This window comes from Brassica oleracea, chromosome C4, assembly GCF_000695525.1.
Source record: "Brassica oleracea var. oleracea cultivar TO1000 chromosome C4, BOL, whole genome shotgun sequence".
In the NCBI taxonomy this organism is placed as follows: Eukaryota; Viridiplantae; Streptophyta; class Magnoliopsida; order Brassicales; family Brassicaceae; genus Brassica; species Brassica oleracea.
In genome coordinates, this window is record NC_027751.1 from 24,934,185 (window position 1) to 24,950,640 (window position 16,456).

Below are 16,456 nucleotides of genomic sequence, written 5' to 3' on the forward strand. Positions count from 1 at the left end.
TTACTTTAAAATAAAACTTGATTAACCTTTGTTCTAATCACTGAAATAAATGTCGAACTTGCATAACCAAACCTGTACGAAATTTTCCGTTACATGGGGTCAAAATAAATTGATGAACCGGTAACCAGCATTGTGACCAATAGCATCTCCAATATATACCTCTAATAGAGGTGAAAATGCTTTAATATATGTTTCTATAATAGAGTTCCTCTATTTTAGAAAAAAATATAGAGGAAAGTTATTTTTTGTCTCTATATTTAGAGGCGAAAATGACATATCTCTATATTTTCTCGTATAACTAAATAAACTCTATTATAGAAGCATACATTGGAATATTTTCACCTCTATTCTATAATAGAGTTTCTCTATTTTAAGAGAAAATATAGAGATAGAAATAGAGGTGAATTGGAGGTGGTATAAAGAGAGGCGTTTGCTTGTTTATATATTAAAAGCAGCGTGTAGTTTTTGTTGTTGGTCGTTATTGACGGGTTCCTCCCTTGATTGTCAAATAGGGTGGACGGCCCAGCTGTACCACCACTTAATTCAAACAACAAGGTTACACGCAATGTCTGAGAAAAATCTCCAAATCTCCTTAAATTAGGGTTTCGATCATTCGATGGAATTCACATGATGGCGTCGTTCTCCTCGTTCTCAGTGAGAATTGCCTTACTTTTTCTGGTTTTCTGCTTGATCGGTTTACAAGCTGCGGATGGGCAAGCTGGTGGCGACATCTGCGGCGGGGTTCCGAATCCATTTGCTTGCCCAATAAACTGTGTCCAGGAGGATCTGGTTTGCGGAGCCAATGGAGTCACGTACTCGTGCGGTTGTGAGGACGCAGCGTGCAATGGAGCTCGTGTAGTCAAAAGAGGAGCTTGCGACGCTAGTAACGCTGGAAGTGATTCTGTACGTGGATAAGCTTTGTTATTGATTCATATCGTTTGGCTCTTCTTGTTCGGACTCTCTCTTCTCGTTGGTGTTTTCTCATCTCAAGACTTGTGTTTGAGATGTTGTATCACGTTCGTTGATCACATGTTGAATGGTTTCTTTTTCCTTTATATCTTTATGTTCTAAGTTGAGTTGTTGCCTCAACTTAGAATACACGTGTTGTGTTTGTATGTTCTAAGTTGTGTTTGTATATTTTTACGCTGTATGTCATGCTCTCTAAATCACAAATAAGCTTATTATAAATCATCTACTCTTTTTTTTTAACTCTGAAAAATTGCATTATATAGTTTAGTCTAAAGACTATAACATCCAAACAGAACCGAGAAAAGCATAAACAGAAAAGCAAAAACATAGAGAACTAAACCAAGAATATCACCATCCAACCAGAACGAATATTTCATAGCCTCCCCGTCATATCTTCCAAAAACCAATCATCTTAATCATCTTCCCTGCTTATCATCTTCCAACAAAGCACACATCCACTCGGGAGCTCCTCGAGCAACGTAAGACTGATACCTCATATCCATGGTTACACTGTCCGCTACCTTCGCAGAACATCTGTTCACTCTTACTGATGCACCGCTCAAACTCCACTCATTTATTTTCTCCAGTGTATTTCTCAACTCTGTTCCTTGGTATCTAAACGCTGGCCAGGCTTTTTGTCTCAGAACCACTCCAACTAAATCCATAGCCTCCGTTTCAAAAATTACTTTATGCAGGCGGTGGCTTGCCATTGACTCAATCGCCCACATTAATCCCAGAAACCTTCCCTCGGCTAGAGAGTTTACATTCCCAAAAGCTCTCCTACTGTGTAGTAAGACATCACCATGCTCGTTACGAACGATCCATGATGCCCCCATAAACCTGTTCCTTTTTTACCATGAAACGCCTACATTACACTTAACGAGACCTTCTCTTGGGGCTTCCCATCGACTTAGACTTCCAGAGTTATGGTCTATTGTCCCACTCCGTGACAACTCAAGCTTTTGAGCATCAAACCACTCCTTTGAATCCTCCCTCACTTTCATAACTGTGTCCTCTGCTGAAAACTCTCTCCCTTCAAAGATAAAAATGTTTCTGTTCTTCCAGAGCATCCACAAGATCCAAGGAAAAGACCGTTCTAGCTCCTCCGGAATCTTCAAAGTTTTTGGAAGATTAAAGAGGTAATTAAAATTCTCCAACAGGGACATATTTTCAAAACCTCTGCGAGGAAATGGAAAGGAAGATTGCGCCCACACCCTCCTTGCAATAGGGCACTCAAACAGAACGTGGTTAATAGATTCACCCTCATGTCCACATCGCTGACACCTCGGGTCGACCTTCATACCTCTGGAAAGCAAGCCATCATTAACAGAGAGGGCATTGGAAAGCGCTTTCCACATGAAAATACTTATCTTTGGAGCTGTTTTAACCTTCCATATCTTTTCTGTAATCCCATGAATCGACGGCTGGGCCAGAGCATTTCTTCGCACTTCTGATCGATCTAGTTGACATGCAAGCCAGTACCCAGACTTTACTGTGTAAGCACCCCAACGGTTATGGACCCATTCATAAGCATCAGCTTCTCCTACAACCGGTTTCTGCTTCAGAATCCGCTCCATATCTGGCGGGAAAAAATTATGTTCAAGCTTTCCCCTGTCCCACGTCTTCGTATGAGGATTAATAAGTCTTGAGACCTGTAAATCCAGGTCAAAAATAACTGGTTTCCGCAGTGGTGCTTTCGGCTCAGAGTCAAAAAGCCACTTATCTAACCACACGTTTGTCTCATTTCCGGACCCAATAGATCTGCGAAGACCTTTTCCCAGCAATTCTCTCCCAAACAAAATGCTTCTCCATGCATATGATGGCCGAGGTCCCAGTTTTGCTTCCATGAATAAGCCGTTTGGGAAGTATCGACTCCGAAGAACCCGTGAGCATAGAGAGTCTGGATGCATCAACACACGCCATCCCTGCTTAGCTAATAAGGCTTGGTTAAATTTTTCCAAGTCTCTGAAACCAAGTCCACCATTCTTCTTATCCAAACACATCTTCTCCCAAGAAACCCAATGCATTTTATTTTTCCCATCCTGGTCATTCCACCAAAAGCTAGCCATAGCACTAGTAAGGTTTTTGCAAATCGTTTTTGGCAATTTAAAACATGACATCGCAAAAACGGGCATAGCCATCGCTACTGACTTCAAAAGAACATTTTTCCCGCCTGCAGAGAGTAACCGTCCATACCAACCGTTGAATCTTGATTTCATCTTCTCTTGTATGTACTGCAGCATCTCAACTTTGGATCCACTAAAACACTCAGGAAGTCCAAGATATTTACCTGTGCCTCCTTCTGCTTCTATCCCCAGAATCTCTTTTATTTTAGCTTTTCGATGATCCTCAACATGTCTGCCAAAAGTTATCGCAGATTTTGTTAGATTGATCACTTGGCCAGAGGAATCCTCATACTCCTTCAGCACTCGCCGGATCACCTCACATTGACTCTCCTCTGCTCTGACTAGTAATAGTGAATCATCGGCAAAAAATAGATGAGTTATAGATGGTCCCTTAACAGCAAAGCTTATTCCTTCCACCTCTCCTATAAGCTCTGCTTGATTCAAAAGGTGAGTCAGACCTTCAGTACACAAGTCGAAAAGAAAGGGTGATAACGGGTCTCCCTGTCGAAGACCCCGCTCCGGAAACACAGTCCCATGTTCCTCTCCATTGATAAGCACCGAATAAGTGACAGAAGTCACACAAAACATCACCCACTCCGAGAACTTCTGATTGAACCCCATAGCTCCCAACAGCTTCTCTAGGTATTTCCACTCTATACGATCATACGCCTTAGACATATCTGTCTTAACTGCGATGAAATCTTTGGAGATGTCTTTATGTGTCCTCAGCCCATGAACCATTTCATGTGAAATGATGATATTATCAGATATTAATCTTTCTGGAACAAAGGCAGATTACGTTGGAGATACGATTTTTTCCAGCAGAGGTTTGAGCCGTGTCACCAGAATTTTTGCAATAATCTTATACAGAACCGAGCAAAGACTAATAGGCCTCAGGTCAACCATTTTCGATGGACTGGGGATCTTTGGGATCAGACATATCTGAGTAACATTTCATTCCTTTGGAAAGGTTCCTGTAGCAAAGAAACCTTTAACCTCCTGTGTTATCTCCTTTCCAATGATGCTCCAGTACTGTTGAAAGAACAGACCACTCATACCATCTTTTTTCCAGGGGCACTTGACGCTTTGATGGCAAAAACAGCTTCTCTGATCTCTGTATCAGTAACTTCACATATTAGTTTTGCATTCATCTCCTCTGTTACATTTCCATGGAAGCCATTGAAAAGAGAGTCTAAATCACCATTTGCCGATGAGGCAAACAGACCTGTAAAATACTCAGTCGCAACCCTCCCCATAGCTTCCGCGGATTCAGCCACATGCCCTGAGTCCTCTACCAATTTTGTCAGCTGGTTCCTCTGTCTAGAATCTTTCACTGAGGCGTGAAAAAGCTAGTATTGCTGTCTCCCACAACCAACCATTTATCCCTACTCTTCTGCATCCAAAAATCTTCCTCGTCTTTGAAAGCTTTCCCAATTTCCTCTCTAAAAAGCCTGATCTTTTCAAAATCTGGTGATTGTTTACAATGTTCTCTCTCAAGATCTTCTCGGATGCTTAGCATTCGAGTTTTCGAATTGTTACCATTCTCCCGCTTCCATTTCCCCAAACTTCTTCTTACAGATCCCAGCTTATCTATCACAGACTGCTGGCCAGCTCCAGAACCTTCCTTCCACGCCGAGTCAATGCACTCTCTAACTTTCTGTCGACCCACAATTCTCTTATCAAAACGAAACGAGCCCCTCCGGGAATCGTTTTGTCCAAACAACTTCACCAGAACTGGTTTGTGGTCAGACCCCAGACGCTCCAGGAACACTTGAACCGCTAGCGGAAAAACTCTTTTCCACTCTTTATTCCCGAAGCACCTATCCAATTTACATTGGACGTACTTCTGCCACCTTTTGCCTGCCCAAGTGAAACTATCTCCAACCCCACATAGCTCCACCATCTCACATACATCTAGACAATTTCGAAAATCTTCAAAAGATCTCTCACTCCTTAGAGGGCCTCCTGACTTCTCCTTATTATGAAGAATTTCGTTAAAGTCTCCCACCATACTCCAACACTCTCTTCTCTGCACTCCCAGCCTCATAATTCTCTCCCAAACCTTTTCTTTACCAAAATGATCAGGCTCCCCATATACAAAAGATATAAAGAACCGCTTCCCATCATATACTACTGCCACATCAATAAGGTTCTTGTCTGCATACTTAACCTCCAGACACACCTTCTGTGACCATAGCAAAGCCAAACCACCACTCAAACCAACAGGTTCAACTGTATACACTTTATCAAAACCCAAAGTAACTTGTAACTCGACCAAAGACTTTTTACTCTGCTTCGTTTCCATCAGAAAGATAACCTCAGGAAAATATTTTTTACGTATTTCCTTGAGGTGGGGAATCGCCAAGTCTTGAGACCGTCCCAAACCTCGACAATTCCAACTTAATATGCTCATTATTGATTGGGCAGTCCCTCATCTGGGACCACCTTCGATTTGTTACGCCTTGCGATTTTGAAAAAATTCCCTGCCACCTCCTGAGCCTTCCTTTTAGAAACCTGACTTGCCTCACAATCCTCCAGATTTGTACGTACCTCAGTGAGAGATACATGCTGAGACATGCGACGTCTATACTTCTTTGGGGGCCTGTGTCTCCCCGATTGCATTAACTTTGTTGTCCCGGAAGATCTAGCAGCAGGGATACCACTACTAAAACCCGTTGAACAATCAAAGAAAAAGGTGTTATCAGCCTCACGCTCAGTGCATTCTGGCGACTTCATCAATCGCCCCTCCAAAGCGTTGAAAGATGAGCCACAGAGCTGTAAAACGTTGAACCCATGATTTTCTTCTCTAGTTGGGTACTGAAAAACAAACCCTTTCCCTTTATCAACTTCATTGGTAACTGACGGCCTTGATTCCAACCGCAAGAACGTCTTCTGTCCCATTGGATCATTATCCAGGTCTGAGACTGATTTCCTTACACGTTCCTGTCGAACTCTCTTCTCCCCGCCATCTGCAGCCAAGATATATTCTCTCATCTGTTGCAAGACCTCTGCATTTATCTTTCTACGGCCCGTATTGATATCCATCCCCACTTGCTCCTCACTGAGCACCCCAAACAGAGGATCATCCTTCGCAAGAGTGAGTACAAGTCTCTGTTTCACCACTTCAGCTTTTTCCTTTTCTTCCATAGCACGTTTTCTATGCTCCTTTCCTCTTTCTTGCCTCTCCTGTATCAGGATTGGACACTTGTCTTTATCATGAGTCAAACGTTGACAGTGGTAGCATCTCTTCTGAATCCGTTCAAAATCATACCATATCGTCACAGATCCTCCTCCATTAGGTAGATTCACTACTTTTGAAATGCGCACTGGCCTTGAGACATCAAAGAAAACCCTAACCCGGACATAGTCATTAGTCTGAGGTTTTGTTGGGTCAAAGGCCACTTCGTCAACTTCCCCGATCAAGTCACCCAGGGCCATGATAGCTCCCTCCGTATAATGATTAACTGGTATGTTACGGATCCTCACCCAAACAAGTAAGAACTTTAGATAGTCCTCACCCGGTTTTTCTTCCCACCGATCAATGATAATACTCCAGTCATTAAAAGTCCATACCCGTTTTCGCAGAACTTCCTCCAAATCATGTTCATACTTAAAAACAAACTGGAACATTGTTTTTGATAGGGCAATACCCTGCACCCTGCCATACACCGGCCACTTCCTTGGCATGTCACGAATCAGATCAGCTATGTTTTGTGCCTCTGGGTTCAAAGTACGACCCACTATGCTCATCTTGTTCCTCTCCACCGCACTAAACTGGGGGAGATCCGGTAAATTGAAAGGAATTTCTTCCTCCTCCAATGACATGGACTCAAAAGCCCTATCAATATTCATCCTTCGACTTCTTTCGTAGCAAAACTGTAGGATCGAAAAAAACTTCTTGTCGTATAAACAAGAAAAACGCCGTTTTCCCGAAAACCCTAGAAAAAACAGAAAAAACCAGAGTATTTGGCAGATTCTGAGGCAAAAAATCGTGATTTTGTGTTATTTTTTAAACCAAAAGAGGAAAAAACCTAGTCAATAGCTCTACTTCCCTTAAAAGGATACTAAGCGGAAGAGAGGAAACGGGAGCCCAAAAAAGAGAGTCGGAAAGTAATTAAAGGATACTCTATTAAAATAGAATCATTAAAAAATGAAAAAATTGTTTTTTTAGAGCAAAAAATGATAACTATGTCATTTTATACTAATCTCATATATTTTATGTCCAATTAGGCTAATTATTTTCAAAATAGCAATAATGCCCTTAAAATTGTAATTTTTAAATATAATAAATAATGGGTTCGATCAGGCGGGATAGATCGATCTGAAATTTCAAGGTCGAACGGATCGATCGATCCTGATTATTATGCAGAACAAAAACAACGAGGAGAATATATTGAACGACCTGTTCCATTTCACTCGATTGGCAAAGGTCGATTTCATACAGATCAACCAATCTCGAATTATAGGCCGATCGATCCCGTGCCCAAGTAAATATTCCAAATTGATTTCATGGTGTTCTTCGGTTATATCTGGTTTGATTCCCACTTGATTTGAACCGACCAAACACGATTTCAACTCTTTAAACTCGATTTCTTTGGGATGAAACCCATAATTTCTCATCTCCTTCACGAACAAAGGGGGAGAAAATCAAAGTCTCAAGTTCATAAACCCTAACTCACTCAATTTCACACTGATTTGGTAGAAATAATGTGAAATTTTTGTGAACAATCAATGAAATATAGAAGACGGCGTGAGAAGAGGGTTACCCCTTTTTTTTTTTTTTTTTTTTTAAATCGATTTTTTTTAAAAAATATGAAAGTGAATATTCCCAAACATTTTGTTTTCATTCTTTAGCAACTAATTTTTTTATCCGTAGAATACAGCTAATTTGTAGAAACAGGTTTCTACAGATTTTTAGAATTATAGGAATGTGTAGATTTTGATTTCTACATGTTTTAGATTTACACTAAATCTGTAGAAGCCGGTTTCTACGTGTTTTAGATTTATATTAATGTGTAGATTTTGATTTCTAAAGATTTTAGATCAGTAGGTTAAGCGTGAAATGTGTATTCTAAATATTTTTAGAATACTCTTATTTACGTAGATCATGTGTTCTAAACATTGTAGATTCAATGTAAAAATGGATTTCGTTTTGTACTTCGTAGAATGTCATTTCTACTTTATTTAGAACATAATCTGAAAATTATTATTTAAACATTTTTAGAACTGAAAAAAATACCAATAAGTTCATATAGTTATTTTATCAATAGTTACTATTTTTCCAATTTTTGTTTGTTTGTAAAATTATTTATTAAATTTATTTTCAAAAATATTAAAGGGTATTATAAACAAAAATGATACAAAATATTAGTCTAAAAAAACATATTTACTATTTTTTTGCACTAAAAAAACAATTTTCCCTAAAAAAATCTACTATACAAATGTCTATTTGGACCAGTTCATTAGTATCTAACAACTTAAATTATTAAATAAATATATTTATACATGTACATAAATGCAAGCCATATTGATGGATAGTCCCTATATTCTTGCCTTGGAAAGATTTCGTAACAGTAAAATGAAGAAAAATCTTTACTACGATTTATGTGTATTAAATAAGTGTAATATATCTATTCAAAATCAACTATAGCGATATATATATAGATAATCATCACTACACACTTACGTCACAGTATTTTAGACGAAAGGTGATAGACATTAACATAACTAAAGTTGAGGGTTTATTTCGTCGAATTTTTAGTGGAGGCGTTATTTTACAATCCATTTTTAGTTGATAATTTTATTAGTAAAAATCATTAAATTTTCAAAACATTTAATATCACTTATGCATTGTTTAAAACTCTTATAATCGATTTACAAGCCCTTAAAACTAATTATAGATCTTATACATTATTTGATCAATATTATAACCAATTTATAATGTTTTATAAATATTTTAATACTTTTACAAATGAAATTAATAAAGCTTAACAATAATTTTACTAAGCTCTTATAATTTATGTTACTTATTAGGATGAAATAATACATGGTTATTCGTGATATTATAGAAACATGAAGTAAAGCAATAAAGCTTTATCAAGGAGGAAACATATACAAAGTTTTCTTATATCACTATTACCAAATATAAAAGAATTTAAATTATAAGTTATATAGGATAATTAGTTTAGGAATTCAATCTGCATGCTTAGAGTAGGACATCAACATTTTTCTCCCATTTACACGATTTCTGGCCTTGGCATCATACTTTCTTCCTACTTAAGGAAAATAATGCAGAATTGTTCTGCTTCTCTTTGATTTCTAAACCAAAACATTGTACTCTTCACGTATTGATCTACAAAACAATATCTTTGATCTACTCTTCTTGTTTATTTATTTACTTCATATTTTTTTGTAGTATCGCGAATAACCATATTTTGATCTCTTAAAATCATTGTTAAGCGTCATTAATCATTTGTAAGAGTATTAAAACATTTATAAAACTTTATAAATGTGTTAAAGTAATGTATAAGGATTTATAAATTAGTTGACTTACAAATTAATTATAAGAGTTTTAAACAATGTACAAGTGATAAATTTTTAAAAAAATTTAATGATTTTTAGTTATAAAACTCTTCAATTAAAGATGGATCGTAAAATACCCCTCAACTAAATAATTTTGACGGAAAAAATCCTTTAAATTTAATTTCATTAAAGTATGTCAACCTCCGTTACCGTGACGGAAGATAAAAGACATTAACACAATTAAAATTGAAGATTTATATTATCTAATTTTTAGTTGAATGGTTATTTTACTATTCAGTTTAGTTGGAAGTTTTATTACTAAAAATTCTTAAAGAAATATTCATTTCCCATGTTGGCTCACTAAAAAGGTACTAGTTTTTTTTGTCAACACTAAAAAGGTACTAGTAGAAATTTGAATTATTTTATCGCCTTCAATTTTAAATTGATTTGAATTTTCTTTTATTAATTCTTCTTTACGGAATACGTGGCTTCTGTATATTAATCATCATTATCGTAGCACAGTCTAAGAGCTCATCTGCCCTTCACATACACATAGGCAATTATATGATTACATTATGTGATGTATAGGTAAATAGCCCTCGCTGATTTCGATGGCTTTTATTTCACAGCTATGGTATGTGTAGGCTGCTAACTTTAGCTGACATGCTCCTGTTTTTGCTTTCGTTTAACGAACTAGTATTAATGTTAAAAATCTATAGCTATATACTCTTTCTCTAATTTTAGATTCCCACAAAATTAGAAATCGGACGCACCATACACACACACACTTATATATTATAAATTCAATAACCATTTCTTAGAGCATGGCCAGGCCATCGTTAAGGTTCTCATAATGGGTTATCTCATAGCTAAAATAATGATATAGTTTAATATAATTTGATTATTAATTCAATTATAAATCACAAAAGATAAAATGAACTAATAACAAACTGCCACATGTTTTTTTTTTTGGTAGGAACCTGGGAGAAAGTACTCCCAGTATTTATTTAATAAAAAACTTCAGACTACAAACGAACTTGTCGAGGCCGTAGAGGTCCATCCACATCTTCTCTCAAAAGACTAAAAACAACCAAAGGTGCAGTATCTAATCTATGAAACCCAAACGGAAAAGAAAAAGCAAGGTGAGTCAAACCATCAGCCAAGTGATTTGCTTCCCTGTACACGTGAAGAATTCGGACTAACCAGTCCCTTGTTAAAAAGCCATGGCACAGCCGTACCAGGAAAGACAGCGGGTGAGTCTCACCAATTCCCATTGTAAGGAACTCCACCACCATCTTAGAATCCACCTCCACCTCCAGCCTACTAATACCTTTCTCCCATGCAATGACAAGTCCATAGTAAACGCCCCACAACTCTGCCAAAGGAGCAGATCACCTCCCTATGTTAAATACGAATCCACCACACCACTCACCGTCACCATTTCTCAAAACACCCCCTGCAGTTGCCAGTCCCGGGTTACCATGAGAGGCCTCATCTGTATTCAGCTTCATCCATCCCACACGGGGTGGCGTCCAACCTATCATAATTTCAGTTCGATCACCTCTGTCCCACTTCCTGCTCTCCGCATCCTTTGCTGCCATCACTTCTGTCGCCAAGTTCCGTAAGAACTTAACTCTGTCTTTCCAAAGTCGGTTATCACCAAACACATTTCCACATCTCCATTTCCACCCCCACCAAACAGTTAAGGAGAACGTCGTAGCCCAGGGAACTCCACTACCCTCTTGCGTATCACTTAGATTCAGATAAAACCACTCAAACAATGACATTGAAAAGAAGGCTTGTCTCTTCCTAGTTGGGACGAGACGGTCCCAAATTCCTGACATCGCAGGACAGTCTCTAAGCACGTGCAAGATGGTTTCGATTCCTCCTTTGCAAATCTGGCAAACATCACAACCACCTGTCAGTCCAAAATTTGATTCTCCTTCCATTACCAATAACCCAAACATGCCCCTTCACCACTACTTCCCTGATCCCCAGTACCACGCTTCTCCAAGTAGACGAGGCAGTCTTCCCCACCACTCTCCACGCTGGATCCTGAATGTCACGTACTACGTACTTGCCGCGCAAAACTCTGGCCCATAGACTCTTGTCATCATGTAACAGGCGCCATCCTACTTTGGCAATCAATGCCTTGTTCATGTCTCTCGACACTCTGATCCCAAGCCCCCCATCAGCTTTGGGCTTGCAAATTTTATCCCAGGAGACCAGATGCTTACCACTTCCCCACACCAAAACTTCTTGACAGACTATCTAGCTTATCAAGAGTACTGGCTGGCAGACAGATTGTGCTCATCTGATGTACCGGTATTGATGATAAGACCGCCTTAGTTAGAGTAACCCTTCCTGCGAGGCTTAGAGTTTGTTTTTTCCAGCCTGATAGTCTTGAAGCCACTTTCTCCAGGACCTCCTCAAAAGTATCCTTATTTATTCTCTTCTGTAAGATCGGCATTCCCAAATACTTCCCCAGCTCCCTTGTCGACGCAATGCCACTCTCCCGACTAATGTGTTCTCCTCTTTCTCTCGAGACATTGCTAGAGAAAAATATTTTGGACTTTGGGAGACTCACTTTCTGCCCAGAAGCTCTACAAAACGTTTCCAACACTCTTCTTATCACTCGTACTTGCACCACAGATGCTTCCGCAAACATAATTAAATCATCTGCAAAACAAATATGTGAGAGTTTCGGCCCTCCTCTCGACAGGCTAATAGGCTTCCACTTCTTCTCCACTACTGCTTCATCTATTAGATGGCAGAGCCTCTCCATACATAGTACGAAGAGATACGGTGACAGGGGATCTCCTTGTCGAAGCCCTCTCGATGGCTTAAATGGTTCTGATTTCTCACCATTCGACAGAATACTCATTTCTGGACCAGCAACGCATTCCATTATTCTCCCAACCCAGTCTACTAATAAACCAGCTGCCCTTAGTGTGTTCTCTAGGAAATCCCAGCGCAGTCTATCATACGCTTTCTTCAGATCCAGTTTCAGGATCATCCAACCCTTTCGCCCCTTCTTTCTTCTCATAGAGTGAACAGCTTCTTGGACTATGACAATGTTATCAGCACTAAGCCTGCCCGGGATGAAACTAGACTGAGCAGGACCAATCAACTTATTCATGATACCCTTCAACATCGCGACCATAGCTTTTGTTATCACTTTAAACAGCACATTACAGAGACTGATCGGGCGAAACTGAGTAATGCTCTCTGGTTTGAGTATTTTCGGAATCAAGACAACTAGAGCATCATTTGTTCCTTCCGGTAATGTCCCAGTCTCAAAGAAATTAAGAACAAACCTAACCACAGAGTCACCTACTGTTTCCCAACATCTTTGATAGAAGACTGGTTGGAAACCATCTGGTCCTGGCGCCTTGAAACTTCCCATATCTCTAATCGCCTTCTCCACTTCCTCTGCAGAGAATCTCTTATTCAAGACCGTATGTTCTTGGCTAGTGATACGCACAAATCCCCTCATAGGTAGGTCATGGGGCTCAGTCTCCACATCTTCCAACGAGTATAGCTTTTTAAAATAGCTAACCGCAAGCTCCTCAAGCTCTCGAGCCTCCGAAATCCACTTGTTCTCATCATTCTTTAGCATCTCCACTTTATTCCTCCTTCTCTTAATGATCGTTGACATATGGAAAAATTTGGTATTTCTATCCCCGTGAGCAACCCATTTCTTCCGTGATTTCTGAAACCAGATAAGTTCTTCCTGTTCCAGAACTATTTCAAACTCCTTCAGAAGCTCACCTTCTTTTACCAATAGCTCTTCTGTTTGTTGCAGATCAATTTGTTGTTGAACTCTCGTAATCTGCGAAACCAAGGACTCCTTCTTCTTTTGAACATTCCCAAAAACCTCCTTATTCCATTGTTTCAGTTTTACTCCCAGCCGCTCTAGCGCCTCTCTGGTGTCGATATCCCGATTCCACGAGACTAGCAACAACTCTTTGAACTCACTATGCTGTAGCCATGCTGCCTCAAACCGGAAAGGGCGTCGACATGCATTCCCTTTGGTCTCTGGCGTGAGTTGTAGATATAACGGGGCATGATCCGAGGCCAAGAACGGTAGATGTGATACTTTTGCCTCTTGCCACTTCAGCCTCGACTGAGCACAACATAAAACTCTATCCAATCTCTTGGCAACGAAGGTACTTTCTGTCTTCCCCCTCTTCCATGTATACTGGTTTCCACTAAAACCCATATCAATGAGCGACATCTCATTTATCCAATCTCCAAAAATTAGTGAATCTTCAGATAGTCTCCCATTCCCACCGCTTCTCTCATCCAATCTCACAATAGTATTGAAATCACCCCCAACGAACACCGGCCATCAACATTTTGAATCACCTCTCCCAAAGCAGTCCATAGACCACTTCGACGACTCGGCGTAGGAGCAGCATACACGACAATCAAATTGATCACCTCGGTCCCACTTCCTACTCGAGCATAGATAAACTGATCAGAAGACTTAACAATCTCCAGCTCTCCTACTTCCGATCTCCATAAAAGCCACATACCACCGCTCTGGCCACACGCATCCACTCTAAAGGAGTTCTCAAACCCCAATCTCTGACAAATTCTACCCGCAGCTGCTCCACTAGCGTGCGTTTCAAATACTGCAAGTATATCAGTATTAAATTTCTTCACCATATATCGGATCGATCGACGGAATTGGGGTTTATTTGCTCCCCGGCAATTCCAAAAAATGCACTTCATCAGATTTCTATAGTCTACACCTAGAATCACCGGGGCAAATCGTTATGCCTCCGTACCCGTCAACGCCACTCCCACTTGCTCCACACAGGAATCCGATGTAGCAATCTGGGGGGTCTCCATCTGTGCAATTTGCACCTGCATACTCCTCTGCTCCTCAGCATGGTCGGGATTCCTCTCCTTCCCTTCTACGTCACTAACTCCGGTGAAGACTCCACCCGGTCGGCCGATACTCTCTTTCTCTATTCTCAGTTTCTTTCCACTAGCAGACATGTCGATCCCTTCTGTAGTTGGACCGTATACCAGTCCACGTGTAGGCCCAATCAGTTTTGATTTGGGCTTTTGGGACTGTGTACTTCTCATTACTTGCTTTCCTTACTTTAGGTCCCAATCAAATTGAGGCCTGATTCTCTTCCTTCTCATTTGCTACAAACGTCATAGTCTTCCCATGCACCCTACTCGGACCTCCCCAGTTTAGGTTCCCGGTGTTCTCATTTTCTTTATTTCCTTCCTTTCTCACACCAACCTCCGCAAGCTCCTCCTTCTCCCCCTCATCCTCCAAACCTCCAAACCGATTTGACACGCTAATTTCCTCCAACACTCCCTCCTTACGTACTTCCCGTGTTCTCCTTCCCCCCACACTCCACTCCTCCTGACGTCGCATCGAGCCCCCTAAAGTTCTTGATTGCTCAGGCTTCCTCCTCGCCTGTCTCACCTGAGTAAACTCTGTCTCCCTTCCCATGGATTCAGGCCCAGCATGCGTCATAGTAGGACTAGGCACCGGGGCAAGAGCTCGCTCTGTAACATTCTTTGGACATGCATGGACAAGATGTCCAAACATACTACACATTGAGCAAATAGCAGAGATTCCCTCATATGAGATGTATTACCTCTCACCATTTACCATCACTGACCCCTTTAAAGGCTTATTCAAGTTCACCTCTACACAGATTCTCGCATAACGAGCTCTCTCGAATTTCAAGGTTGTCAAGTCCACTTTGATTGGTCGTCCTAGCCCCTTAGCTATGCCCATCAATATCGTCTTATGGTAAAAGTTCACTGGAATATGAGATAATCGAACCCAAACTTGCGTCGTAACGATCTCATCCTTCAACGGATCAAACTCAGGAGACCATGCTTGCACCATAAGGTAACTACCAAACACCCTCCATGGACCTCCTGATAATGCAGCCATGTACTCTTCCTCTAACTCAAAACGTACCATAAAATAGTGTCTTGGGAGATCCATCACAAACATCGACCCTTTAGGCTTCCATAATTCTATAAGTTTACGTCTCAGGCTCAGAATTGGAACGTTTCTTCCCAAAACCCTAACAATCATGCACCTCTTCCACAAGCTATTCATTGCTGTCAACACTTCCTCTCCTATTGTTATCACCGGTTCTCCATCTTCCCCGTTCGGGAACTCCAAACTCAATTTCGACTCCACAAATCTCTCATCAACAACTTCCTCTGGTACGGGCATCCCTCCTTCGCTGCTTCCTACTACTTTCCTCACCCATGACCCAGGAACATCCGGTGGATCCCCCGGCGGCCTCTCCTTCCCACCGATGTCCTCCATGGTTGCATCCTGTCCTCCCTCACTCAACGTACGAAGGTCGCCTCCCAAAACCCTAGCCGTCATAACTTTTTTTGTTTTGAGCTTTACAATCTGCCACATGTTATGTTATGAAAGTTTCTCTATTTTTTTGTTAGGGTTCTCTAATGAGAACACTTTGATCTCTCTTTCCATCCTTTCTTTTTGTATTCTTAATTTTTTTTTTAATTTTTTATTCATTTTATTTTGAGATACTTAGACCATGATTATCCCATTAAACCTTTAATGGGTTTCTTAAAAAAAAAAATTTCTGATTAAAAAAAAGTTAAAAAAATGCACCAACCGCTGACCGCCACGTGTCAGTGGGGCCCGCGAACAGTCCAACACACTACAAGAAAACAGCGGTATTCTGACGGACATTCCGACGGAAAATGAAATCCTCGGAATATCCCGAGGAATTTCCGAGGAAACACAAAATTCGGTTTCCTCGGAATATACCGATGGAATTTCCTCGGAATATACCGACGGAATTCCGAGGAAATATCAA

General features: G+C 40.3%; 1 protein-coding gene and 1 pseudogene across 1 annotated transcript; both read right to left on the bottom strand.

Annotated features, from left to right (window-relative positions):
* Positions 1-5,507: 5,507 nt before the first annotated feature.
* On the bottom strand, positions 5,508-6,947 carry LOC106338476. The gene has a single exon (XM_013777443.1). The coding sequence runs from the start codon at positions 6,945-6,947 to the stop codon at positions 5,508-5,510; it is 1,440 nt and encodes a 479-aa protein (XP_013632897.1).
* A 3,825-nt stretch (positions 6,948-10,772) lies between these two features.
* Positions 10,773-15,933, bottom strand: LOC106338478 (annotated as a pseudogene).
* Positions 15,934-16,456: the final 523 nt, after the last annotated feature.